The sequence below is a fragment of the Cnephaeus nilssonii genome, assembly GCF_951640355.1.
Source record: "Cnephaeus nilssonii genome assembly, chromosome: 14".
Lineage (NCBI taxonomy): Eukaryota > Metazoa > Chordata > Mammalia > Chiroptera > Vespertilionidae > Cnephaeus > Cnephaeus nilssonii.
The window spans coordinates 3,317,369-3,344,621 of NC_137085.1; the positions used below are offsets into that span (position 1 = coordinate 3,317,369).

Genomic DNA, 27,253 nt, shown 5'->3' on the forward strand with positions numbered 1-27,253 from the left:
GAGAGAACAGAGGGGCCGAGCCTGAGCCCAGGACACTCCCGCATGAGGAGGCGGAGATGTGAGCGACCCTCCCGTAAGGTAGGAGGAAAAGCAGGAGACTGGTGCCCTAGGAGGCACGTGCAGGAAGTTAGGAGCAGGAGGGAGCGAAGGTGACAGATGATGCTGACTTGAGCCAAGGCACACGAGGACTGAGACTTGACCATAGGATTGAGTCTGTGAGGAGCTTTGCTGCAAGAGGGAGCAACGACAAGGAGGTGGTTGTTAAAGGTAGTGGGGTCAGGGAAGGCTTTTAAAAGGGAGGAATAATGGCGTGATTGGATGCTAATGGGAATGATGCAGTAGAAAAGGAAACGTTGATGGCTGGGAGAATCACCAGACAAGAGGAAAGTGGTAATTACAATAGCCACTTGTCATTGAGTAGCTCTAGCCGTCAGTGAGTGCGAACAAATCACCCCAGTGTTTGGGGACTTAGAACAACAGCTATTTAGTTCGTGCTTGTGCGGTGGCAGTTTATGCTGGGGTCCCTGTGTCTGTACTCAGCTGCAAGGGCTCATCTCTGTGTCAGCAGTGTGCCCTGGGCCCTGACCTGTGATCTGACAGCCCAGCCCTGGAGTTTGGTGCGAGAGCCTCAGCGTTTCTCCGCCCCCATCCTGGCCGTGTCAGAACCTGTTGGCAGCAGGGCTCGAGCAGCTGCCCCCGTTGGCTCCTTAGGGAAGCAGCTGGGGAGGTGGTCAGTGTGGGTGCTGATGTCACAGTCTCAGAAAAGACGATGCCTGGTTGGCAAGCAGAGACTACCGTGAGAATGTTTTTTCAAGCTGTCTGTATAGAGGGAGCAGGCGAGTAATTCAGGTAAATCAAGCATTGCTTTGCTATAAGGAGCCCAGGAGCCTTGCCCTTCCTTAAAGTCCCCGGCTCAGGCTCCCAGCGAGCTAGGGGGGAAGGATTCTCTGACTGCTTGGACGCGGGTTGTAGCAGAAAAGAGCAGTCAAGGATGACTGCAAGGTTTTGGCCTGATTTTCTAACTGTAAGGATGGAGTCGCCATCAGCTCCGATGGGGACGACTGTAGGGGCAGATCGAGAGTTCACTTCCAAGAGCCTGTTATGTTCTTGTGGAAATGCCAGCGGACAGTTGGAGGGGTTAATTTATTACAGTCCATGGACTTAGGGTCTCAAGCTTTATTCTCTCCTATAACCCTCCTTAGTTGAGAAAGGCAGAAACCAAATTAGCCCCCAGGTGAACACCTGATTACACTCATGTAGATATATGAAAGATCAGAGCTGTGATGGAGGAGCGAGCATACTCTAGACTGTCTGGTGGCGACTTCACTTTGACTTGAGGGCTGATTTGGCACTCTGTGTTGATGCCTGGTTGTGTAGTGGAGTTGTATTTTATGTGGGCGCAGGGGTTGGGTTTGAATAAAAGTAGATGGCAGCAGTTGTGTGAGCTCAGAATTAACCTTGAAAATCCTTATTGGAGACCAACGAAGTCCCTTCTCCTTCCAGCATTGAACAGAATGCTGTTTCTTACAGCAGCGTCTGCCAGCCACCCAAGGTCAGTTCCACTCGGCTCCTCGTGTTCGCACATAAAGTTTTATCTGAGCCCAGCCTTGCCCATCATGCACACACCGGCTTTGCCGCTTCCCCACTGAAGGGCAGAGCTGAGCGGTTTAACCGAGTGGACCCACAGAGCTGCAAGTGCTGACTCTTCCCGTAAAGAAAAGCTCGCCGACCTGCTGCAGAGGAAGCACAGGAGCTGGCTGTCTGTTTAGGCCCGTGTTGTAAAAAGAAAACTGTTATCTTTAAACAGCGGAATCTTGTTAGTGAAGTGAGACATTCACACCACGGAGGCATGAAAGAGCTGAGGAGGTGGCATCTCACCTCTGCTGCCTCCTTTCACCTGAGCCATCTGCTCAGGAAGGGACAGGGACAGCGATTTGCCTAGAATAGCCGTCCTCCCTTCCCCTTCCTCCTCCCCCTGTCCGCTCTGCTCTTCCCTGTCCCTAACCGAATCCGTCAGGTTCATGAAGTCTGGCATGTGCTCTTACTTCCGTCGTAGGCTGATGACTTACCGTGTGGACAGTGCTTCTCACCACCTGAAAGCCAAATGATGTCGCAGTGATTTCAGCAGAGAAAAGTGCTAAGAACGACATTTGACACGCATTTGAGCATCTTGAACCCAGAACACCATCCTGCCGCTCTCCACGCCGCGCTGACATTGTAACGTGATGCGGTCTCAGGAAACCACTGTCCATATGTTCAATCAGTGTTGTTCACCAGGATGTCCGGGGAGTTTCCTTTTATTTGCATTGAACTGTAAATTGGTTTGATTTGATAGCTGTATAGGAGCTATGAGCATGTGGCAGGCAGACTGTCAGCTGGCCTCCTGGCTACTGTCTCCTGATGTTCACACCTTTGTCTAGCCCTTGAGTGTGGATAGGCCCTTGACTCACTGCTAACCAGTAGAACATGGCGGAGGTGGTGGGCTCTCTCTGCGCTACTTGGGAGTTGTTACATGAGACTGTCTCGCTAGCTTTGGATAAGTAAGAGGCTCCCCATGTCAAGCGGCCACGGGCAGCCTCCAGCCTACAGTCAGCAACATGCCAGGGCCCTTCACCTCATGGCTGCAAGGACATGAATTCTGCCAACAGCGAGGGAGCTTGGCCACGGCCTCCCCTGGTCAAGCCTCCACACGCAACCTCAGCCCTGCCAACACCTTGGTGCAGCTCCTTGGAGCTGAGCCTGGACGCTGACCCACAGGGACTGCAAAGAATAAAAGTGCGGCGTTTGTTACCCAGCAGTAGAAAACTAACACAAATCACAGGAGGTCACACCAGTTTTCACTGGTTCATCGTTACCATTACAAAGTCCATGCTACCCTGGGAATCTACAGGAGGGTTTTTTGCCTGAAGAAGTGTCCTTTAGCCGGGCTGTCGTGGCTCAGTTGGTTGAGCATCGTCCCATGAACCAGGAGGTCAGGGTTTGATTCCCAGTCAGGGCACATGCCTGGGTTGTGGATCCCCAGTGAGGGGTGTGCAGGAGGCAGCTGATTGATTCTCATCATTGATGTTTCTATATCTCTCGCCCTCTCTTTCCCTCTCTCTGAAATCAATTTAAAAAGCATGGAAAAATTGACCTTAAATTGTCAGTTCACTTGACAGAATTGGAATAGGACTGGTAGTTTAGATAAAAGCATGTGTCAGTGTTAAATTTAATGGAGTTGATAACTGTTCTGCGGTGATGTCAACAGTCTCCCTATTCTTAGGAACTGCTCACCAAGTGCTCAAGGGAACATGCTGTAATGTATGAAACCGGTGGCTCAGGAAAAATGTGTACGTGTAGCATACAAATGCAGAAATGTGTGTGTGCGTGCATTCCCCCGCTTCACCAGCTTCACTCGGAGGAGGTCCGGGAGGTCTTTCCTCTGAGGGGGAGGCTTGAGCTTGGGCTGCTGTTTGCATGCCCTGCGCTCACCCCCTGGGCAGAGGGGCTGCTGATCATGTCGCTCCGGCTCATTTTGAGCCTAAGCGAGAGGCTGGCAGAGGGAGGTCCCTGTCTGATGTGGTTTCTGTGTGAAAAAGCCGAATTCTCAGGTAAATGCATGTTCTCTCCCTTATTACTCACAGCAGCCCTTTGTGGCGGGTGCTATTCTTTTCTCCATTTTGCTAAAGAGATGTTGAATTAATTGTCCAAGTTTTCAGAACCAGATCGTGGTGGAGCCAGCTTGACCGCAGGTGACCCACAGCCCTGTCCCTGCTTGGTTACCGTAGAGCTGCAGCCCAAGAAAACATCCCACCTAGTTCCCTTCCTTCCAGCTGACCCCCCTGGAGCCTGGCTTCCCCGGAGATTGACTTCTAGAGACTTCACGACCCACACTTCCTGCCTGGCCCGCATGTCCATCTGTCAGTAAGGAGTTCCCCATCGTGGCCGGGCCGCGGTGTGGTGGTGATGGCGCTCTTGTGCACCACAGGCCTCCAGTGCTGCATCGCTGACATTTTGGTCTGTCTGTGCCCGCTGCCCTGTTTTGTCGCGCTGCTGTCCTAGACCGTAGCCAGTTCTCATAAAGCTGGGGGGATGGTAACACTCCTTGGGCTCTTTGATGCCCGGTTCTCTGAGGGGGAGTGGGCTGCCGGGTTCTTCCCTCCCTCACTGTGGAGGCTGGCCTCCAGGCGTTTCTTCTGCCCCTAAGCCCCTGCCGGGACCAGGATGCTGACAGTCCCCACGGGCACGGACGTGTGTCAGACCTTAGTCATCAGTGCTTTACCACATTGAATTAGACTCAGAACTCGATGTTGACGTGACTGACATCTCATTTCTGCCAAAAATGGGTGGGGGAAAACCATATTTTCATTAAGTTCTTTTTAAAAAAAACATTTTTATTGATTTCAGAGAGGAAGGGAGGAGAGAGAGAGAGAGAGAGAGAGAAACATCAATGATAAGAGAGAATCATTGATTGGCTGCCTCCTGCACACCCCTTACTAGGGATCCAGCCCACAACCCAGGCATGTGCCCTTGACCAGAATCAAACCCGGGACCCTTCAGTCCCCAGGTTGACACTCTATCCACTGAGCCATACCAGCTAGGGCTCCATTCAGTTCTTTAAGGGTTATTTCTGTGTTACGTTGGAGCGCCTGAAAACAACACACCAGGCTATATTAATAGCTTAGATTCCCTAAGAAGTGCCTTCCCTGATACCAAGTTAGTGGGCTATTGTTTTTTTTAAATAGAGAGCAGATACTAAATGGTTACTTGAGGAATGTTGTAGAGCTTGTAAAACTAAAATCGAAGACCCAATTCACAGTGTCATTTTATATCCTTCTTGAAATTCCTTCTGAAATGTCGTACCAGGAAAAGTTTCCTTTTCTGTTGAGTTCATGCATTTTCTTTGGATGGCCAGAATGAACCCATCTCGTTTACCTTTTTCCTTTGCTACTAGGAAACTTAGAACCAAATGATGATGGCTAAGTTGTGTTCCAAGCTTCCGATTCTGTTCTCTTTTAAACTGTCTTATTTGCTGCGTTTTAGTGTTGCCTAAATAAATATCTACCACGAAGGGAAGATTTGCTTTGAAACTTGGCAAATGGGTTCTGTGGTTTGCTTTGACCCTGCTTCTGAGGAGGAGCAGCAGTGCGTGTGCTGTGTTCATCACCAGCTGTGTGTTTGAACTCATGTGGACAAGAGCTTGTTGACCTGTGTGAACTCTGCATTCTGCTTCTACTCACAGGGTCAAGCCCATGATGTAATTTTGATTGAGGCGAGTTTTGTTCTGACCTGGAGTGGATCTGCGGCATCGGTGCGGACCCACGCGGGTTAACGACAAGCCCTGCGCCCTGTGGCAGATGGGTCACTTGTTTGCCTTCCTGCCGCTAGCTTTTTGCTTTTCGTTTGCCCCCCTTCACTTGACAGAGGGGAGAGGAGGACAGCTCGTGGCAGATGTGTTCACAGGACCCTTAGGTAGGGGAGGAAGCTAATTTTAGTTCTGTTTTTAACGTTATGGTAGTTTGGTTACGTTTCTTCCTCTGAGGGTAGAGCATTTAGCTTTTGTTTTTGCTTTTGCATTTCCTGTGTAGACCTCCTGAAGCAAAATGGACTGCTAAAAATGTAACTTGGTGTTGACTTTGTGCCTGGAATAACATTCAAGACTTGTGAGCACCAAGTCACTAAAATAGTTTTAGGAGGAAAGAAATGTTGTCTGTTACTCTTTTACATTTTCCTCCTAGAAATTTTCCAGTTGATGTTCTGTGCCTACTTTAGTTGGAGAGACATAATCTTTTCCTTTCACCAATGAATACAGTAACATTGTATTTGCTGGCACCTTGTACCTCTGCTTATATGCAGAATACCTCATTTTTCAAAGCACAGTCAATTTTGGAGGAAGATCCTGGTTAAAGAGGAAAGTTGCTGGAAAACACAGGTGTGCTGCTGTTGCTCCAGTAAACACCAGCGAGCAGCTGCGTGCACATCCGTGTGATCAGAGCTTGCACACATGTGCCTGTCACAGTGCAGTAAACACCAGCGAGCAGCTGTGTGCACATCCGTGTGATCAGAGCTTGCACACATGTGCCTGTCACAGTGCAGTAAACACCAGCGAGCAGCTGTGTGCACATCCGTGTGATCAGAGCTTGCACACGTGTGCCTGTCACAGTGCAGTAAACACCAGCGAGCAGCTGTGTGCACATCCGTGTGATCAGAGCTTGCACACATGTGCCTGTCACAGTGCAGTAAACACCAGCGAGCAGCTGTGTGCACATCCGTGTGATCAGAGCTTGCACACATGTGCCTGTCACAGTGCAGTAAACACCAGCGAGCAGCTGTGTGCACATCCGTGTGATCAGAGCTTGCACACGTGTGCCTGTCACAGTGCAGTAAACACTAGTGAGCAGTTGTGTGCACATCCGTGTCCTCAGCTTGCACACATGTGCCTATCAAAGTGGACTTGGGCTTGTTCCCCAGGTGACCCCAGTGCCTAGCACACAGCAAACACTTGGTAAATATTTGTGGGGTAAATGAAGTCTGTATATTAAGTCCTCCACTTAATGTCATAGATAGGTTCTGTGAACCAACGTGTAACAAACCAGTTGAACCACAGGCTAACAGAAGTCAACAAGAGTTAAATTCCTGTGGCATCTCATCAACATTAGAAGAACCTGCTGTATCCTGTTGTCTATAAATTGGCAAACTGCTATGGTGACCACATGCCCCAGTTTCTTTCTGGGGCTTTAGTCCCAGGTAACTGACAACCTTGGGACAGAGTAAGAGGACCGGGGGACGGGGGTGGGTTCGGTTACGCTTTAGTTACTCCTGCAGAAGGGTCCTGAACTAGTAGTCCATTTGTGACTGGACAACATCTGCACCCATCAGAGGAAGTGGTTTGTTTGGAGCCAAGTAAAGTCCTCTCTTTATTTCCACTTGCATCCTGAATCTTTCCACCGCCTTGGAGATGTTAGCAGCTCTCAGGCTTCATCTGCGCTGGCGGGACACTGTCTGCAGGGGAGGCGGCACCTGCGCAGGGCCTTCCCATGCCGTGTGGTAGGTGCTCAGGCTGGTGGGAAGAGCACTCTTGATAGACCCCTGGAGTTCCAGCTCTTTTACTCAGCCTTCTCTTTCCTCTGGGTGAGAGGGTAGGAATCCCTCTGGGCAGCCAGGCTTGGAGCAGAAGCTGTTCTGATTGGGCAGAAAGAGGTTATTGTAGGCATTTCCCGCTCACACTTTTCTCTTTGACTTCCCATCCATTCCTAAGGAAGACACTTTGATGTCATGATTAAGAGAGTGAGCTTGTAGCCCAAATGAGCAGCTGAGTTCAGGCTGCTTCCCGATTGCTGTGTGACTTTAGACCTAGTTATTTTCTAGGAGCTTTAGTTTCTTCATCGGTAAAATGGCCATTAAAGTAATGTCTGCCTGGCAGGGCTGGCATAGTGAGTGCTTAATAAATTAGGGGCTGTTTGAAGGAGACTTTGAGGTGCAATAGGTTGGGTTATAGGTGATCCCTGACTAACACTGTCTTAGGCTCCTCTTTATTCTCACTTCCTGTGCTCCCTGCCCATGGGGGTTTGCCTTGTGGTGGTTTCTGTAAGGCAGGGTTGGAGGGATCATTTTTTGGTCTGAACATCAAGACCACCAGTACGTTGGCAATGAATCTCCGGTGAAAGGAAGATGGCCTCAGGGTGGCTTCTCACCCTGCTGGGCACCGTGTTTAGATTTCTGATGGACTCTCACAGCAGGAGCCGAGAGCATGAGAGCCCCAGGCACATCCCCCACTGGAAATGCACTGCCCAGCACCCTCAGGAGCTGTCGGCTCCTGGTCCAGGAGCACCCACCTCCCGGCCTGGCCTCCGTGGTGCTACTTGGCTCTTGCCACTCCCTGAGGCTACTTTCTATACTGACCTCTGTCTGGTCTCCTGATTCACCACGACCCTGCTGGCCCAGGCCTTCCCAGCATGCTCTTCCCTCTGCCAGGAACACCTTCCCTCAGTCCACACTCCAACGCCCTCCAGGAAGAAAACGAAAATCTGGCCATCGGCAGTCAACCTTTGAGGCTTCTGTTGAAACCAGTTTCCTGAGGGTTAAGTGTGGTCGCCCACCTTGCAAGATGACTTTAAAGCACACCCCTTCTCCGCTCCCTCTCCTCCCTTCCATCTCACTACCCACTCCACCAGCATTTCCTGCTCCTCCCTCGGAAATTACTCAGGCTTGCACCCTGGTCTCAGCCTGCCTCTGGGGAGAGCCAGACCAAGGTGCAAGCACTCACCACCCTCCCCAGATTTGGTTAAGAATGTTCTGGCCAACGCCCCAATTCCACAGCTGTCATCGCCCTTGTGATGGGTGCTCCGGGTCTTTCTTCCCTGCTGCAGCCCCGGCTCCGAGTATTGGGCTTGGAAAGTGCTGTGTGCCATGACACTTCGGTCAGCCTTCTCTGCAGGCATCTGTTTTCTCTGGAGAGGACCGAGGGAATGGATGGGGTGTCCTTTGGCACCTTCAGCCTGGAGCCTCGTGGGGACATTTACATTTACCACCTGGACCAGTGGTCGGCAAACTCATTAGTCAACAGAGCCAAATAGCAACAGTACAATGATTGAAATTTCTTTTGAGAGCCAAATTTTTTAAACTTAAACTTCTTCTAATGCCACTTCTTCAAAATAGACTCGCCCAGGCCGTGGTATTTTGTGGAAGAGCCACACTGAAAAGGCCAAAGAGCCGCATGTGGCTCGCGAGCCTCAGTTTGCCGACCACGGACCTGGACACCATCAAACAGTTACTACTTCTCTGAGCTCCTGCCATGCCCAGGCCAGCAGGATGCATCAGGGCCACATGCCATGCGTGGCTACAGGCCTAGATGGGGGACCTCGTGCAGGAGAACAGGTTATTCCTTGACCAGGTATGGGGCTCTAGATTTCCTCGTACCTGGGGAGAGGCCCACAGTAGGGGCCGCTCATACTTTGGGGAGTTGGCCCCACCAAGCCCCATGGCTGTGATAACTCGGACTGGTCTGGGCGCACAGCATTTACAAACCCGGCTCCCGATCAGGAGGGGCTTATTCTGCGGAATGTTCTGGCCTGTGATGAAAACTTCCCCTGCTATCAGTCACCTGCCTGTCACTTTGTGTGCAGTGGGCTCTGCTGGACTTGCACTCAGTCCCTGCCCCGCTTCCTATCAGATGTGCTGCTCTCCCCAGTCTCTGAGTGCTGCCGTCACCCGGAGGACTAGTTCAAGCCAGGTTCCGGTCCCCCCCACAGGGACCCTGAGCGCTTGGTCCGTGTCGGGTGGGGAATGGCATGCTGACCGGCTCCGGTCATGTCGACACTGCCGCCCACTGCACAGCCCTCCCCTTCTCGCCACTGCCACTTAGGGAAGGAGTAACACAGTATTGGGTCATGAGATCATTACAGGGGTTAAAAAGTGAAATCGAATTTGAATCTTTTAGATTTTTAAATATACTTTGTGTACTCGATTTTAATAGAAATCCATGTCTTACTGTGGTTTGTGGTCAAAAAACGTGAAAGCCAGCAATAGCCTCTGCCCTTAGAAATGACCCTCCTGTTGGCGCATGATCCTGAGTTTCGGAGCAGGGCAGGCTGCCCACCCAGCGCCTAGTGACTGGGTAAACGCTAGGCCTGCAGCAGCTCCTCCTTGGCTGGTGAGGGAGAAGGGTCTGCAGCAGTTCAAGTTGGTTGTAGTAAGTTTCATGAAACAAGATTTAGCCTTACTACCTGCAGTGCCTTCTGTTGTTTTCTGTTCTGCTTCATGTTTAACCCACAGAATTGACTTGGGGACCTGCTAGTGGATTGTGACTTGCAGTAACTGTTAGCAGGAGGAGTAGACACTCATCTGCCCACCATGCACCAGTGCCGGCGCAGTCAGGTCTCTCTCTCAGGACTGCCTTTTCTCAACCAGCTCAACCCCATCCCTTTGCATTGTCCACAGAGGATCCTGCAAGGCTGGCTCAGCTCACAGCTCCAGGACCTCCTTCATGAGCTTTTCCTGGACCTCTCAGGAGGCAAACCCTTTATTTCTCCGCATTTGACTCGCTCTATGGTGTGTTGGAGCCCTGGGTGTACGGCTTTCCTTCCTTGTCCTACCTAATAATAGACAAATATGCAAATTGACCAGACCTCCGCTACACCCAAGCCACGCCCACCAGCCCAAGCCACGCCCACCAGCCAATTAGGGCGAGTATGCAAATAAACCGAACCAAGATGGCTACAGCCACCAAGAGCAAGGTTTCCCAGGCGACAGAGGGAAACAAGCTTTCCGCCTGCCCTTGACAGGCCTAAGCCTCCACTCAAGCTACAAAGTTTCAATTATAGAAGGTAAACAAATTCAAACAGAATGGCGGCAGCCATGGAGCTGGAGAGACCAGGCCAGGGTTGCCCGCAGTAACAGAGAAAGCAAAGCTTTCTGCACACCCTGGCCGGGCTCAGGCCTCTGCTTAAGGCTACAAAGTTTCAATTATAGAAGGTGAATTAACTCAAACAGAAATGGCTGCCGGTGGAGCATGCAGGAGGCTTGGCTCCACTCCAGGCTACAAAGTTTCAATTGTAGAAGGTAAATAAATTCCAGATACCAGTGCCTCTGCTTGGGTTGCCAGGGGGCATGGCCGGCCTGCAAACCACCACAGGCCCCTTGCTCAGGCTGCCCCATGCCCCAAGGGAACCCCCACCCTTATCTGGGACACCCTTCAGGGCAAACCAGCTGGCCCCCACTCCTGCACCAGGCCTCTATCCTATCTAATAAAAGAGTAATATGCAGATTGACCAGAACTCCAACACACAATATGTCTGCCCCCATGTGGTCAAAGAACCTGTCCCCATGTGGACACAAGATGGCCACCACAAGATGGCCAGCAGGGGAGGGCAGTTGGGAGGCACCCAGCCTGCAAGAGAGGGAAGTTGGAGGCGATCAACCCTGCAGGGGAGGGCAGTTAGGGGTGACCGGGCCAGCAGAGGAGGGAAGTTGGGGGCAAACAGGCTGGCAGGGGAGCAATTAGGCATCAATCAGGCTGGCAGCAGAGTGGTTAGGGGGTGATCAGGCTGGCAGGCAGAAGCGGTTAGGGGCAATCAGGAAGGCAGGCAGGCAAGCAGTTGGGAGCCAGCAGTCCTGGATTGTGAGAGGGATAACCAACTTCCCATTTAGGCCCGATCCCACTGGGATCGGGCCTAAATGGGCAGTCAGACATCCCTTGAGGGGTCCCAGATTGGAGAGGGTACAGGCTGGGCTGAGGGACACCCCCCCTCCATGCACGAATTTCGTGCACCGGGCCTCTAGTTAGCTTATAAACCACTTGAGGGCAGAGCCTCCATTCCCGTTCAATCATGGACCTTCTGTGGATCCAGATGCCCAGCGTCAGGCTAGTGGGAGAAGCTCAGCCAAGTTGCACTCAGTGTGTGGGCGGCCCCGGCCTGCATTCAGTTTCTAACATTGTTTCCATAGGAAAGTGCCTTCTGCTTCCAGACGGCTGGCTGGAAGGACAGGCCTCTGCTGCTTTCCTCTCCCATGCGGCTGTGCCAGTCCTTCCTCCCTGGCCTGCTGAGGTGGAGGCTTCAGACAGACGACAGGAAGGGGGCTGCCTCCTTGGGACTGTTGGTCCTTTATTTATTTATTTATTTACTTATTTTAATTGATTTCAGAGAGGAAGGGAGAGATAGAAACATCAGTGAAGAGAATCATTGATCAGCTGCCTCCTGCAGGTCCCCTACTGGGGATTGAACCTGCAACCCAGGCATGTGTCCTGACCAGGAATCAAACCCGGAACTCTTCAGTCCGCAGGCCGACGCTCTATCCACTGAGCCAAACTGGCCGGAGTTGTTTGGTCCTTTCAAAAGAACTTCGATTCTAGACTTAAAGAATACCACTGCTGAGGGAGAATAAGGGGAAATGAGATTCCTTCTCGAAAAATGCACACGTTTTCTGCTCTGAAGATTCTAGAGTAAAGCAACGGAGTTGCCCCTAAAGGCAACTGGGGTGGGGTGGGTTTTCGTAGTTCCGCACAAGAGAGAGAATTTGGAGTTAGAGGAATGCTATTTGGCTGAGTCCAAGGTCCAGGAGAGGGAATCTTGAGCCCTGGCCACTGAGAACTGACTTTTAAAAACATATATCGTGAGGCCTTTTTGTTACGAATCACAGGCTGTTAAAGGTATACATCCTGTGAGAACTGGGAGGCCTCTGACTTCAGCAAACCTCCTCCTCCCAATGCTTTTAGCCAAACATTGGCAACTTCAGCCAGCACTGGAATATATATTTTTCTGCAGCTTGTTGTTTTGGAGGCTGTTTAAAAATAGTGGCTTGGTTCCATTCATAATCCCACCTCTCAGGCTGAGAGCACCAGTGTATGAACTTGGCCTCGCCCCTCGCAGGAGACGGTGCTGAGACTTCGCCACCGACAGTATTTTTAGCGCAGGCGCTAGCGCAGCCAGGAGGTCTTTGATGTGCTGTGCTGTGAGCGAGCCCCTCTCCTGGACGTTTCCAGAAGGCTGTGATTCACTTTACAAGCAGCCCTGGCCTGGAGGTCTTTTCTTCTGCTCTTGTGGTGACTTGCTCCCTGGTGATCAAAGTTGTGAACACATCTAATAAACGGCATCTGTGCTAGGCTTCAGCTTAAAGAAGGGGGAGAGGAGGGCTGAAGTCGGGGGTGGGGACACAGCCTTTCTCTCCTGTTCCGGAGCGAACGGTGAGAACACAGCTGCCTCTCCTCCACCCCGCCCCGCGCCTGGGAGGCCAGAACGGTGCCTTTGGAGAAGTGGTCAGTTCAGAGCCCTCTGTGTCTTCAGAAATTCCCCGAGCAGCCATTTGCTGACTCTGCTGCCCCTCCGGCCCCGTGTGAAACCCCCAAAGCCTGGAGCTGTTCCTGTGAGCTCAGCTCTCCCTTCACCCTGGGGGGCAGCCTGGACTCCCATTCAAGGACCCTGGCACCCGGAGCCGTCCTCCTGAGCAGGGCTGTGAGATCTCGCTGGGCCTGTTTGCACCCCGGCACTCCTCACTCGGTCTCCCCACAAACCTGGGGGCTCCTTGGAGGGAGGAGCTGTGTCTCCTCTTTCTGACCCCAGCCCTTTCAAATGCTTGGTATGGAAATACCTGTGGAATGAATGAGTGAGAGAAGGCAGACACCATGTAGTTCCGCTCTGCACCCCGCTTCCCTGAGGTGCTAGGGCGGGGAAGGGACTGCAGGTGGCCCCTGTCCCTCCACTTTCTTCACTCGGCAGTGTCCCCCGCTTCTGGGGTTGTGGCTCCCAGCTCCTCTCCCTGGTGCCTGCGACATAAATAAATGGATATGTGCTCACTGACAAATGAAAACGTTGTTTTTCCTCTGGAAGCCCAGAGGGTGGCCTGACGAATAATGAGTTCCCAGGGTCCCTGAGCGAGGCCGGGTGCAGCTGAGGCCACGGAGTCGCGCTCTGCGGCAGCGGCCACGCCACCAGCGCAGGTGCGCCCATCACGGCGGCCTGGCCCCACGTAAACCGCTGCCTGCCCCCAGCGCGGACTGCTCTGCTGGTGACATGATGCGGAAGAATATGCTTGTGGCCCTTGAGGAGCATTGGAATTCTGAACTGGCACCAGTCCCAACATACCAGTTCCTGAGGGAAGGAGGCGGCTCCAAACAACTCCACCTAAAGGACAAAGGTTAGGGCGGACTCGCTTCCTGCTGCGGCCAGAATCCTGAGATGTGATGTGCTCTGGCCCAGAATAAACTCTTCTCTCCCTCCCCGCCCCTCTGGTCTCCAGAAGCAAACCCTGCAAACACCTCTGGCTTTGAGACTCTCTAGGTCAGTTCCAAACGGCAATGGAAAGAGAGGCTTCCTGGGCAGACGGCCTCCCGGGGGCCAGGCTGGCCGACCTGGAGTGGCTCACAGCCCGTGGTGCGGCCACAGTTGTCTTGTGACGATGTGCGTGTGACATCACATACGTGGGGTGGGGTGTGGTGTTAGGGCCCTGTGACTTGATTTCCTCATCTGTCACCTGTTAATAAGAAACTTCCCTGCAGTGTTAGCGTAAGGATCAGGGACAATATGTGGACTTCCCGCCAAGGGCCCGGCTTCTGGTGGGTTATGTAAAAACAGGAGCTACTGAAAACTCTGTGGGTTATTCAGAGCCCTCTCTGAAGGCGGGGTGCTTCCCAGGAGGCACCTGCATGCTTTCTTCACATGTAAACATATGTGTGCTGGAGGCTGAGGCTTCTGTTGAAACCCTCTAGGATACGTCAGTTATTGGCCGAAGCATCTTAGCGGATTGCTGGCGGGACTCCTTTCCTTTCTGATGTTGCTGAAAGTTGAGAGGCAGTTGCTCCTCAGGTTCAGTTGGATCTAACAGCCCAGACAACGTCACCAAGAATTCAGCTTCTCCTCATCTCTGTTCCTCTGTTTGTAGCATTGGGTTATGCTTTTATTTTTTTACTAATGTATAACATGTAGAAAAGTGCTCAAATCAATGAGTCATCTGTTTTTAAATTAGTGTGTTAAACAAAAACTGTCCCCCCAAAGTGACAGCAGTTATCTCAGAAACATGTGTACAGCAGCAGTGGTATTTACGGGACGTGCGGGCACTGTGCTGCCTGACTGTGGAGTCCTGGATTGCATTCTCACCACAGCCCAGCGAGGTGGGGACAGTACCCATTGTACAGGTGAGAAAGGCCAGGCCCAGGAAGCACTTGTTCGAGCCACACCACTGAGGAGGTTTCGCTTCCACCAGAAGTGGGGGTGCAGTGAGCGTTCACGGGCCGTCCTGGGCCATGTGTGGAGGTCAGCGTCGCTCCTAGCTACATGTCTCCACAGTAGGCTAGGACGTCAGTGCCACCACGTGTGTCCATGGTCCCTGCCGCCAGAACTCTCCGTTGGCTTGCTGGGAAGCTGTGCTCGGCAGAAGCTTTCTGCTGGAAGCCTCCTCTGCTCTGCACTCACCTCCAGCGCTCGCCCAGTGTCGTCCCCTCAGTCCATCCTCCAGCATGTCCCCGTGCCAGGTCTTGGTTAGAGTGAGAGCCTGCAGCACCTGCCTGTGGGACCCGGTCCTGGGCCGCAGGCCCAGCCTGAGGGTGAGCAGGTGCCCTCTCTCACGGCCATGCTGTCTGCCCTTTTGAGAAGAGGCTGAGCATTTCTGAGACCTCAGCAGCACCCCCTGAAGCAGTAAGACCAGCCCCGTCCAAGGCGGGGTCTTACGTCCCAGCCTCCCCAGCTGGGACGCTGAGGGCCAGGCCCAGAGCGGCAGAGCGTGGGAAATGGGAGTCCAAGGGAGGTGAGCTGACCGGAAAGATTTAGCCAGAATTTGAAGACTTCGTATGAAAAAAACCACAAGTACAATTTCTCATTGTCAGTTTTTCTTTGGTTGCATGTTGAAATGATAATAGTAGATAAGTTGGGTTAATTAAAAAATATTTTAAACTTACATTTGGCTCACGTGTTTCTGTTGGATGTTACTGGCCCAGCAAGTCCATTGTCCTCTAGAGACTTAGCGGGGAGGGGAAATATATGGTTTTTCTCTTGTCTGTTCCCTGGAAGTAGCTTCAACAACAAGCATTCTGTGACCCCAGGTAACCCAACTGGAGCACCGCACCAGAGAAGCTTCTTGATGGAGTTGTCTCTGACTCGTGTGTTGGCGCTGCTTGGAGAATCACAATAAACCATGAAGCATCCCATCTCCCTCGCTCGTCAGATAGCACTCTGTGGTGTGGTTGAATGGCAGCGTTGTCAGTCACCACAGAATCTCTTCACTAATTCCCTGTGTGTTCACTAACAAGCACTGAAGTGTTTATTTTCACCATGCCAGTTATTGGGCTAAGTGCCAGGTTCCAAAATGAGTAAGAGTGATTGTCATCAGGATCTCAAGGGACCCGTGAATAGAACCCCTTTTTGCTCTGAATTCTGAAAGTTGGGGAAAAAGACAAGGGAGATGAGAACCAAAATATTACCTTGGTAGCTGCTAACGGCCTGCTTGAAGGATGAAATTTGCTCTAAGAGCCAGATGAGCTTCCTAATTACCGAGTCCCGGGATTAGACGAAATTTGCCCATCCCGTCATAGCCCTTTGCACTGTCAGGCCTCCCCCCGAGGGGACGTCAGAGAGCAGGTTTCTTGTGGATGGGCTTCCTCTCAAATGTGTGTGGGGCTGGTGGGTTGGGGTTGAAAGTGCCACACGCAGGGTACAGATCTTTAGGGCCTGCAGATCTCTGAAAAGTTTGCTTTTTTAAAAAAATATATATTTTATTGATTTTTTACAGAGAGGAAGGGAGAGGGTAGAGAGTTAGAAACATCGATGAGAGAGAAACATCGATCAGCTGCCTCCTGCACACCTCCTACTGGGGATATGCCCGAAACCAAGGTACATGCCCTTGACCGGAATCGAACCTGGGACCCTTCAGTCCACAGGCCGACGCTCTATCCACTGAGCCACACCGGCCAGGGCTGAAGGGTTTGCTTTTTTCTGAGTGAGGATGAGTGCCACAGGAGGCTTCGAGCAGCAGGGCAACAGAACAGGGCTGACATTTTATAAGCTCACTGGATGCTGGGTTGAGAAGACGAGAGGAAAGCGAGGAGCAGGTGCAATGCATTGTTTGTTTCAGGGAATAGGGTTTCCTTCCTCTGACTCGTGTGAGAATCATGTGGGCTCTTTTTTAGAAGAATTTTTTACCTTTGTGTTTAGTTTATTTCAACTTTTATTGATGTATATGCCATGTATCAGAAAAGTACCTCTCACAGCTCTCGTAAGTGTGTAGCTTGCAGAATTTTCACAGATGGAACCACCAGTGTAGCACCGTCCAATCAAGAAACGGACCACAGCTCACTCCCTATGTCCCCTGCCAGGTACCATCCACCCTCAAGCATAACCACACTTTTTTTTAAAAAAAACCTCACTCGTTATTTTTCCATTGATTTCTAGAGAGGCTAGAAGAGAGAAGGAAAGACAGAACTATCGATGTGAGAGAAACACACCGATTGGTTGCCTCCTGCATGTGCCCCGACCAGGGCCCGGGCCAGGAAGGAGCCTGCAACTGAGGCATGTGCCCTTGACCGGAGCCAAGCCCGGGACCCTTCGTCTGCAGGCCAACGCTCTATCCGCTGCGCCAAACTGGCTAGGGCCATACCACTACCTTGCCTCCTAAAATCAGAGGTGAATTTTGCCTGTTGTTGTACCTGTATAATTGGAATCATACAAAATATATTTTCTGTCTGGCTTCTTTCTGCATTTGTGAGAGTCATTCCTCTGAGATTATTCATTGTCCCGCCACACAGTGTCCCACGGTGTGCGAAGCTGCCACCTTCCCCCTCTCCTGGCCACAGGCGTCTGGGTGGCGCTGCTTTTCCTTTTCTGGCACGTGTCTCCGGCTGTGCACAGAGCAGTGGCATCGCTAGCCAGGGGATCGTGCGTTCACTGTGGCCGGGCTCACCCTCTCCACTACGGAGGGTGGAGAGTGCCCCTTGTTCTTCACCCTCGCCCACACTTAGTGCTGCCTTTTTTTTTTTTTAAATCCGTCCCAGTGTGCATGCAGTGGTATCACTTTATGCTTTTAATTTATTATTTCCTGATGACAGATGGAGTTGAGTACCTTGTCATCTGTGTATTAGCCACTGGATATCATCTTTTGTGAAATGTCTATTCATTTCTGAATCTTTTAAATTCTTACCAGTTAAGCAAGTAGAACAAAGATGATGGCTCTTTCAGATTGAGCTCAAATCCAAGGTGAAGCCTGGTGTCTTCTGTGGGTGGCAGGGCCTGGAGCCTGGCCTCTTCCCTGCTCGCCACCTCCTTGGCCTGCACCCCGAGCCTCACTCTCAGGCACCGTCCCCGCGGGCCTGCATCCAGCTCACTGCGGCTGGATGGGATCTTATCAGGTGTTAATGCTCGGACCTTTGACCTAACGATTCCATTTCTAGGAGACTGTCTCACTGTATGGGTGCCCAGGGAGGTAAGCATGAGGCGTGGGTCAGTGCAGCCTTGTTTGAATAGCAGGCGAGAAACCGTCCATCAGGGGCCTGGTGTGATGTGTTGTGGTCTGCCTTTCAGCAGGACATCATTCAGCCCTCACTGCGCTCACATGGAGGCATGCCTGCAGCGTGTTGGTAAGGGGAAAAAAAAGACTTCAGCTTTGCCGTATGTGGAGTAACGAGGCTTTTCACTTTCCATGTTATGTATTTTTGTAGGGCTTGAATTTTTATAATGAGGTTGTTTTACATTTGTTGCTGAAAAGGGGAAAAAAATACACTTAACGTTTCCATCAGCACCCACAGCGGTGCCATAGTTCTCGGGAGACTTCCTGAACAAACGGATCATGGGAACAGATTTCCAGGTCAGGAGGAAGAGCCTTTGGTGTTGCAAAACTCCAGCTCTTATTTTCCTTCTGTGCTAACATGAGTCGCTCTATGTTGAGTAAGACTGGGTCTTTCAATGTGGAAGTTGTTGGGGGGAAATGAAACATCAGGTTGCTTGCCTTCCAGGAGGCTGGGGGTATTTTTAGCTTTTGCCTTATTGAGTGTTGGCAGAAGCCTGGCAGTGTCATCAAATACCAGTAGTGGCTGCTATTTATTGAGCATCTGCTATATCGGGTCCTGGGCTAAGTGCTTTACATACAGGACCACCTTGAGTCCTCCTGGGTCCTGAGGTTACGCTTGTTCTGTAGATGAGGAACCTTCGGCTCAGAAAGGCAAAAAGTGTGTCCAAGTACGTGGCTGAGCTCAGGTTAAAACACAGGCTGCCCGACTCCGAAGCCTGCGTGCCGCCTGCCACGCCATGACCCACTCAGCCCTCCTCTCGTTTTTGTCTTTAGTCTGCAAATTCTAGATAAGTGAAAATATGAAATCCTTATGTTTAAAAAGGTTCTTCCCAATGTCTTCAGGTCACTTCTGCTCTCCGGTTGTCCTTTTATGCTTTTGAGAGAGAGGGTATGGGTTAGGTTAGTGGGGTTGGAGAGCTGGAGTCCTTGCCAGCTTTGCCACACCTCTGCGCCCGGGATGCTGTGGGAGACGAGGAGTGACAGTGTGGCGTTTATCAAGATGGGCACTGCCTCAGAGTGTTGTCCACCGTGACCCTCATCCCCCCTCCCCCCAATCCAGGGTGAAATTGAGCCCCGACAGAAACCACTGCTAAGTTGGGATCCCAGCTGCTGCCACAAGTGACATTGAAAGGCCAGTTGATGTGCACATTTGTCAGCTGTGGGCAGGGCTGGTTGTTAAGCCTGGCCAAGGGGCAAGCTGAAAGCATACGAATGAAACACTGACACCTGGCAAGCTCCTTGGGGCGGACTTGGTTCGCTTTGGTGTGGTTTTGGTTGAGACCTGATGCTGTGAGCTAATGCCTCCCCTCCAGCCATTCTCCTTCTCTCTGGGAGAGGAGGACATTCATCTGAAGGCCTGGGATGGTTGCCCCAGGAAATGCCTGTTCTCACAGCCATTTTCACACAAATTGTGAAGCCACACTCTCTGGAAGAAATGAGTAGCAGATGGGTTAGTCATTGGGAGCTCACGACCTTCGGCGGTGTAAATGCAACTGCGCGAGTCTGGGCTTCGTTTTCTTAAGTTCTGTCAGTGACCTTTGAAGTCGCTCTCACAGATCTGATAGGTCACAATAAGACGCCGGCTTGTGGCATTTCCCTGTGAAGGGGCTTCCGTTTCCTTTGGTTAGCATGGCCATATAGAAGTGTGCGAATCTGGCAGTCCCACGTGTTGGTGGGGTGTGGAGCCACTGGCACCTTGCTAGTGGGACCACAGAGTGGACACTCAAGTGGAGAATCCATAACGTTGAATGCAGAATATGCTCTATCATCCAGCAATTCTGGTCAGAGAAAACTTACACATGTTCCGAGAGGCATGTGGGAATGTTCAGGGAAGCGCTGTTTAGAAAGTTGGAAACAGTTGCCCGCTGGCAGGAGAGCGGATCAATAAAGCTGGTCTTATGGGACACAGGGCGCACCACAGCACCAGAGTGAAAGCACTTACCTCTGCTTCCACAGGGCAGTTGTCAGACCTGCTGTGGAGTGAAACACAGGAGCATAAGAGTCTTTAGTCTGCTGCCATGTATGCGAAGCTCACAGACTTACACATGAAGCTATGCTTAGAGAGAAACCGTCACAAAAAGTAAGGGATAAGCACAAAAGTCAGAATCCTGGGTGCCTGCTGTTGGGTTTATTGGGATGCAACCCAATCCTAAGTCAAGGAGCATCTGCATATGTACGTATGAAATCTTCCAAAATTTTGTTTTCATTTCAGTACTAAAATATCTCCAAAGACACACATACACAGAATCTGCAGTGTAACTTCCTAAGGGCGTAGTCGGGTGGCACTCTGCAGCATCTGCCCCAGATGACTGATGCGTGTGAGGGATGTGAGAAGCGGGGCAGGCAGTGTGTGTGTGTGTGTGTGTGTGTGTGTGTTGCTGTGTGTGCAAGATAACCCTGAGAGAGCTGTCCCCGGTGCTTCCACCTGCTGTCACTGGTCATTGTGCTTTATGAGCTCTCAGAGGCACCGCTTGACTGACCTTGCAAGGTCACCTGTAACCTGTGTTGCTAACCCATTATTTCAAAGAAAAGGTGACAAGCAACCTCCACGTTAGAATCTGCCCTGGTTCGTGCTGTCCTTGATTTCCAGAGCTGAGGAGGTTGGTGTCATTACCGAGAACCTGCTTTCTCCACTTGGGGTGTCATGTCATGTCCTGTGCTACAGCTGGCTGTTTGGAGGCTGTTACGCACACCGAGGAGAGATTTACTGGTAGATCCAGCACTTTATTTAAATGCTAATGTTGAGTCTCAGCTGTTCCCAAGACAACGTGGGGCTGTAGCTGGCAGAGCAGAGGGAGTGCTATGTCTGGGTTCAGTTTGCTCTCAGGGGGAGATGCCCTTAGTTGGTCCTCGGTGGTGATCAGGACCAGCCCTGCAGGTGCAGGAGGAACCTGAGAGGTATTTTTGGGCCCTCCATGCCTTGCTTGCCTCCCCGAGTTTGCCCTTGGTTGTGATGGCACAGATGTGAATCTGGCCAGCACCTCACCCCATGCCTGCCCAAATAGCAACTCGGGGTAGCAGGCTGGAGGAGGTGCGAGTTGGCCCACCTGGCCCATGTCTCTGAAGACCTTTGACCACCAAAGCAAACCAAAGAAATTGTGCATCCTGCCTAGACTTCCCCATTCGTGTGTGTTGTTGTTTTGCCCTGCTTTCAGTCTTACTTGCCAGGGTGGAAGTCACAGGTTAGTAAATTGCTCTAACCTCCCAGCTGACTTGGAACCTGCCTGGAGAAGGATGTGCTGTGACTTCAGGCTGCTGAGAGCAGCATCAGGAGGAGTGCAATGGGCACAGCGCAGGAGGGGGGACAGGGAGGGAAACAGATGAACAGGTGACGGCCGATGAGACCTCTGGTCAGTGCTGGCGGGAGAGGACGGCATTTGTAAGGCCCTCCGTTCCTCGGGCTGTGCGTTAAGTGTGCAGGGCAGTACCATAGCCTCATGCAACTTCTGCAGGCAGTTGGTAAATCAGTGCTCCGAGCTCCATCAGCCTTGCTACTCCCCCAAACCATGTGGTTAGGTTAGCTCCCTGCACTGAGCAGGTGCCTGGCCGTGTCTGCTGGCAGCCTCTCATTTAATCTGCATCGTATTAACCACCTCAAGAACAGTGTTATCCGTACCATTTTCCAGACAAGCAAACTTCAGACTTAGAGAGGTGACTTTGAACTATTTTAACCCAAACAGTGTGCCTACAAAGCTCACCCCTTTAACCAGCACAGGAATGACTAGATCAGCCACCTCATTGTGAAGTGTAAAGAAGGAAGTAGTATAAACTGTAGAGAGGCCCCACCCTGCTTGGGTGGGGAAGAACAGGGCAGAGGGGAGCTGGAGAAATCGCACCACCTCAGTTTACCTTCTTTGAATCCCTATGTTTTCTTCTAAGAGTTTATAGTTTTAACTCTTAATTTAGGTCTTTAATCCATTTTGAGTTCACTTTTGTGTATGGTGTGAAGTAAGGGCCCAAACTCATTCTTTTGTATGTGAATATCCAGTTGTCCTAGCACCATTTGTTAAAAGAATATTAATTCCCTTATTGTATGGTGTTGACATCCTTATCAAAAATCAATTGGCCATAGACACATGGGATTATTTCTGGATTCTCAGTTCTTTCTGTTGTTCTATATGCCTCTGCTCATGAAAGTACCATGCTGTCTTGATTTCTCTAACTTTGTAGTAGTAAGTATTAAAATCAGGAAATGTGAATCCTCTAACTTTATTCTTCTTTTCCCAGATTGTTTTGGCTATTCTGAGACCCTTGTATTTCCATATTAATATTAGGATTAGATTGTCAATTTCTGTCCCCCACCTAACCCCCCCCCAAATAGCCAGCTGGGTTTCTAATAAGGATTACATTGAATCTATAGATTAATTTGTAGTGTTTGGCATTTTAACAATATTAAGTCTTTTGGTTTATGAACATGGGCTGTCTTTCCTTTTATTTAGATTGTCTCTAATGTTTTTCAACAATGTTTAGTAGTTTTCAGTGTATAAGTCTTGTGTTATGTTAAATTTATGCCTAAGTATTTTATTCTTTTTGATGATATTGTAAATGGAAGCTTTTTAAAATTTCATTTTGGAATATTCATTGCTACTGTATAGAAATGAATTTGATTTTTGTATATTGATCTTATATCCCATGACATTACTGAATTTATATCTTAGTAGTAATCTTCCTTCCCAATCTGGATGGCTTTTACTGGAATAGTGGAGTACAACAGCCAATAGGAGTGGGAAGGACGGACACCCCAGTCTTGTTCCTGCTCTCAGGAGAAACCACCCAGGCTTTCACTATGTCCCAGAGGGTTGTGAACACCTTACTTCTATTTCAGCCTCACTGCCAACTCTGAGGCCTTGCCCCTGTCACTTGTTGCAGCTCCTGAACTAAAGGATGAGGGAAGAGGTTGATTCGAAAGGGCCTTTCTCTCTAGTTCATGCATCCTATATTTTTGTGAGTCTGCTTTGGTGTTCATTCTCCTTGGCCAGCTTGCTTGGACTTTGGTTAGATCATTGTACAGACTCCATAAGGACACTTGAGAATATTTGCCAATTCTTTTTCCCTACTTATTTCGACTGACTTTGACTTCCACAAATCTAAATAACCTACCCTAGAGACGGAAAATGCAAATCTTGAAACATGTTATCAGAAATGTTTTAAGGAGTCCATATTTCCTCTCCTTTGTAGCTCTGAACAGCTGGGGAAAGATTCGCGTTGAGACGATGCTCATGTCCACGAAAGGTGCGTGAAGTTCCCACCTGCCTCTAACAGTCGGCACCCTCTTTGTTTCCAGACTCCCAGCGTTCTCATCTCTCCTCCTTCACCATGAAGCTGATGGACAAATTCCACTCGCCCAAAATCAAGAGAACGCCATCCAAGAAGGGAAAACCGGCCGACGTGTCTGTGAAGACTCGGGAGAAGCCTGTGAGCAAAGTAAGCTGCCTCTCTCGGCACCACTCTTGCTTCAAGCAGTGAGAGTGTGTGCTTCCTGCACATCCATTCCCTGGGGATTGAGCTCTCAGTACAGACACCCGCTCCATAGTATTCCATGTTGCAGGCGGGGCCGCCCATGTTCTTGTGACATGTGAGCCTGTAGGGTGGTGAGTGTTTCTCATGTTAATCAGACTCGAGCTCAGCTGACTAGAACAGGTCTCCTTTTCCAAATGTGCCATCCTCCGGGCACTTAAAACAGCTCAACGCATCATGTTCACATCCAAGATGCTGCCTCCCTGCCCTAGAGAGCCCCACACTGCCCAGGCATGGGCACACACTCGGGGACGTTTGTGATGTCCAGAACATCCATGCTCTGAGACATGCAAAATCCTTGAAATCAAAGATGTCCTCAAGCACTAGTCACCTCAGCAGGGCCAGTCAAGCAGATGTGTTGACATAGCTGTTCATTTCATCAACCCCTTCTTCAGCCTAAAACGGCCATTTCAAGCTCTGTAGGAATCCAGGTTTCCTCTCTTCCAGGAGGCAACAGACAGATTTCTACCAGAGGGCTACCCTCTCCCCTTGGATCTGGAGCAGCAGGCAGTAGAATTTATGTCCACCAGTGCTGTGGCTTCCAGGTCTCAAAGGCAGAAGGTCAGTGTGATGTTAAGAACATTGGGTTTGCCTTGCCTTCTACTGCAGAATCCTGGCCCATGGTTTTGGGGATGGAAAACATCTATTACAGTATCACTGTGTTCAATTGGGTGGCAACTGTGGGCTTAAATGTTCAGAAAATAGTCCAAGGGACCTTGGGTAAAAGTAAGTTTATCCAAGCCCCCCTGGTCTTTGGAGAGAGTGCAGTCTTCCATGGCGATAGCTCGGGGATCCTCTCTGGGGTTGGTTTGGGGTGCTGCTTGGGCCCAGCGGGTTCTGGAGCAAGTGAGTGATCTCACCTGTCAAGCTCAGCTGTTCTTTCCTTGAGTTGCTAAGATGATCTGAATCGCGAAGGCAGGGAAGGGCTTCTAAAGTGTATGGTGCCGTCAGACTGCTGAGGTAGCCACAGGCCCAAGTGCTCTCAGAGCCAGGGCCGCCTTGGGCCACTGACATTGATCAACCTTTCCTTAGCCCCGTGCAGAGTGCTTCACACTCGTTCTCTTGCTTAGCCCTCATAACAGCCCGGGGAGGTGGAGACTTACTTTGCAGAAAAGGAAACTGAGGCTGTAGAGATATTAAACGTTTGGCAAAAGGCGCACAGGGTGGGTGGTGAAGCTGAGATTTGAACAAGGTTGTCTGACATCTGAGTCGAAACTCGCGCGGTGCCACATTTCCTGTTTATGGAAGCCAGAGTTTATTTTTTAATATCTCCCAAATCTAAATGTCCACCCACACATAACTAAACATAAAAACAAATTAAATTTAGCAATGTGAACTAAAAACGAGCCTTGTGGACAAATAGGTCCTTAATCCTCTGTGATGACCCAGAGCCTCGTTTATAGAGCTGTGGTCACAGCCATCATCAATTCAGCACCACTGGCAAAGCCCCGCCCTGCTATGTAAACACATCATTCTTGAACTTGCCAGTGCACCTATTTTTGTTTTTACGTTCAGCAAAATACCTTAAAATCCTAGTTAAAAGTGGAGGAAATAAAGGTCTTAAATCGAAGTCTTTTGTTGAAGAATCCTTTTTCCTGTCCCATCTGTTAGCAACAGCAGGCTGAAGAGAAAGCGTGAAATGTTGAGTGTTTGCCAGATTGATCCAAATTCCAGATTGAAGAAGAGTAATAAGTAGATTTGGTCTGCACCACAATTACTTTTTATGACGCTCTGTTTAGCAGCCTCTTGGAGCTGAGTTTCTTCCTGAAGTCCAGGCAGAGTGTCAGTGTTGTCTAACACTGGTCCAGGCCGCACAGGGTAAAATGATTTACTCACAACTGTGTTCTCCCAGTGAGCTCCGATAAGAGACTGTTTCAGTCCCTCAGTTCTTGGAATTCCCTCCCCTTTCTTCCTTATTCCAAGAGGGGTCATGGGGGACGGGGGTGGGCGGCGCGCGCGGAGAGATTGCATGCTAAAGTGCCCTTTGCTTAGTGGGGCTTCCTGTAAACTCCAGGGCACATTGGGCAATGTTTGGAGACGTGTTTGGTTGTCACAACTAGGAAAGCAAAGCAGGAGCTACAGGATCTGGTGGGAAGAGGCCCGGGATGCTGATAAACATCCCACAATGTGAAACACAGCCCCCCACTCCCAGACAAAGAATCGTCCACCTCAGAATGCCCGTGGAGCGCAGCTGGAAAACCCTGTTCGGTAGCGGGGAGCTGTGCTGTGATCTTTACCGAAGGAAGAATGTTGCCCAGCTTTTGATGGCCGCCCTTTAAGAAGGGCTGAGTTACTACTGTGCTCTGCCCCAAGTCACCTGCATGAGACAGAACGAATGTGTGTGTAAGACAGGACTGGACATGTTGGGGAAGCTGCCACCGTGTGTGCGCTTGGAAGACTGCCAGAGAAATCTTACAATAAGCCCGTCATTTACTACATTAATTATTTATGACTTATTAGCTCTCAGTACTTAGGGAATATTTCCATATACATTGCCTTGTTATTGCAGGTTATATGCATGGCTTTCCTGTTTAAATACATGGGAAGTTGCAGCTCGGGGTCGATACATACACTCATATTCATCTGCAGCTGCCTGACGGCCTCTGTCCTGGGTGATTTCACGTGCTGTCTTATTTACTTCTCACCATAACCATGTGCAAACGCTTTTATTATTCCTAATATTCAGAGAGTTGGGAGTCTGGCCTAAGTTTTCTCCCATCAAATTTGTTTTTCCCTTAAATGTTATGAAATATTTTCCATATGCATTCTCATTTGGTCCCCACACCAACCTCTTTTGATCCCCAGGGCAGGAATTCTTCTCCCCCTTGTGCGGGTGAGGAGCCTGGAGCCCACTGGTCCCAAGCCCAGTGGTGGCTTCGGATCTAGGCCCCCCGCAGCACCGCTGCCCTCCTGTAGTGGCCAGGTTTGTTGGGCAGTGGTGGTCCCCATCCCCCATAGCAGGGACTGCAGGAGGATGCGTCTGCCCACAGCGGTTCTGGGCTGGGCAGCTCCAGCAAAGCCACGCCTCAGGGTCCTGCTGTAGGGAGTGCTCACCTAGAGTCCCATTGGAACTCCCTGACTGCTTTTTGCAAGAAGCCAGTTGACAGCTGCAGGGCTAGGGGAATGCAGTGCTCAGAGGCCTCTAATCTGAGAGGGGAATTTGCAGGGGAGTTAATGGAGGAAACCTGATTCTGCTAAGTTGTCACTCCTTCATTAGGAGCCCAGGGTACCTGGCTCTTTGCGAGCTCATTTGATCTTCCTACAAAGGAGGGGGAAGTTCTTTTTGCTCTGAAGCGCCTCGCCCCTCTTGGATGGCTCCTGGCTGCAGGTCAGCCCCATTCTCCCCAGCAAACCTCTTGAAGTGTCTCCTCTTCCTCCCCACATTTCACTGTGGCTGGCTCCTCCCGCGTCCTGATCGGAGATGGCCGTGCTGTGGTCAGGCTAGCGAGGCCGGCGGCCATGATTCCAGTCACATTTGGTGTCCCCAGGCACCTTGATTCCTCACACTCGGGTTCCTCCGCCCCGATGGGGGCGGTGAAGCAGGAAGCTCCTGTCCTGAGGTAGGGAAGCCTGGCCTCTGGGAAGAGGCATGCTGGTGTGAAAGAGAGGCGTGGAGAGAGGGCAGAGGCTCGGTGATGGGACTCGGGGTGCTCCCTCTCCCCAGGGAGAATCCTGTCTTCGTGTCCACAGAATGCCTGGGGGCAGTACCCACTGAGAGACATTAAATCGGACCTTTGAAAATCGTCTGACTAAAGGCACTATTTACTTC

At 50.7% G+C, this 27,253-nt stretch overlaps 1 protein-coding gene across 3 annotated transcripts in view; it reads left to right on the forward strand.

Annotated features, from left to right (window-relative positions):
* Positions 1–27,253, forward strand: part of RAPGEF1 (Rap guanine nucleotide exchange factor 1) — a 106,265-nt gene that overhangs the window by 25,048 nt on the left and 53,964 nt on the right. For 2 of the 3 annotated variants that reach the window (XM_079790126.1, XM_079790125.1), the window contains exons 2-3: positions 23,252–23,391; positions 23,932–24,045. In XM_079790126.1, coding sequence (XP_079646252.1) covers positions 23,252–23,391; positions 23,932–24,045 — 254 coding nt within the window. The remainder of the gene's footprint in view (positions 1–23,251; positions 23,392–23,931; positions 24,046–27,253) is intronic. The other variant, XM_079790127.1, reaches the window with a different exon arrangement.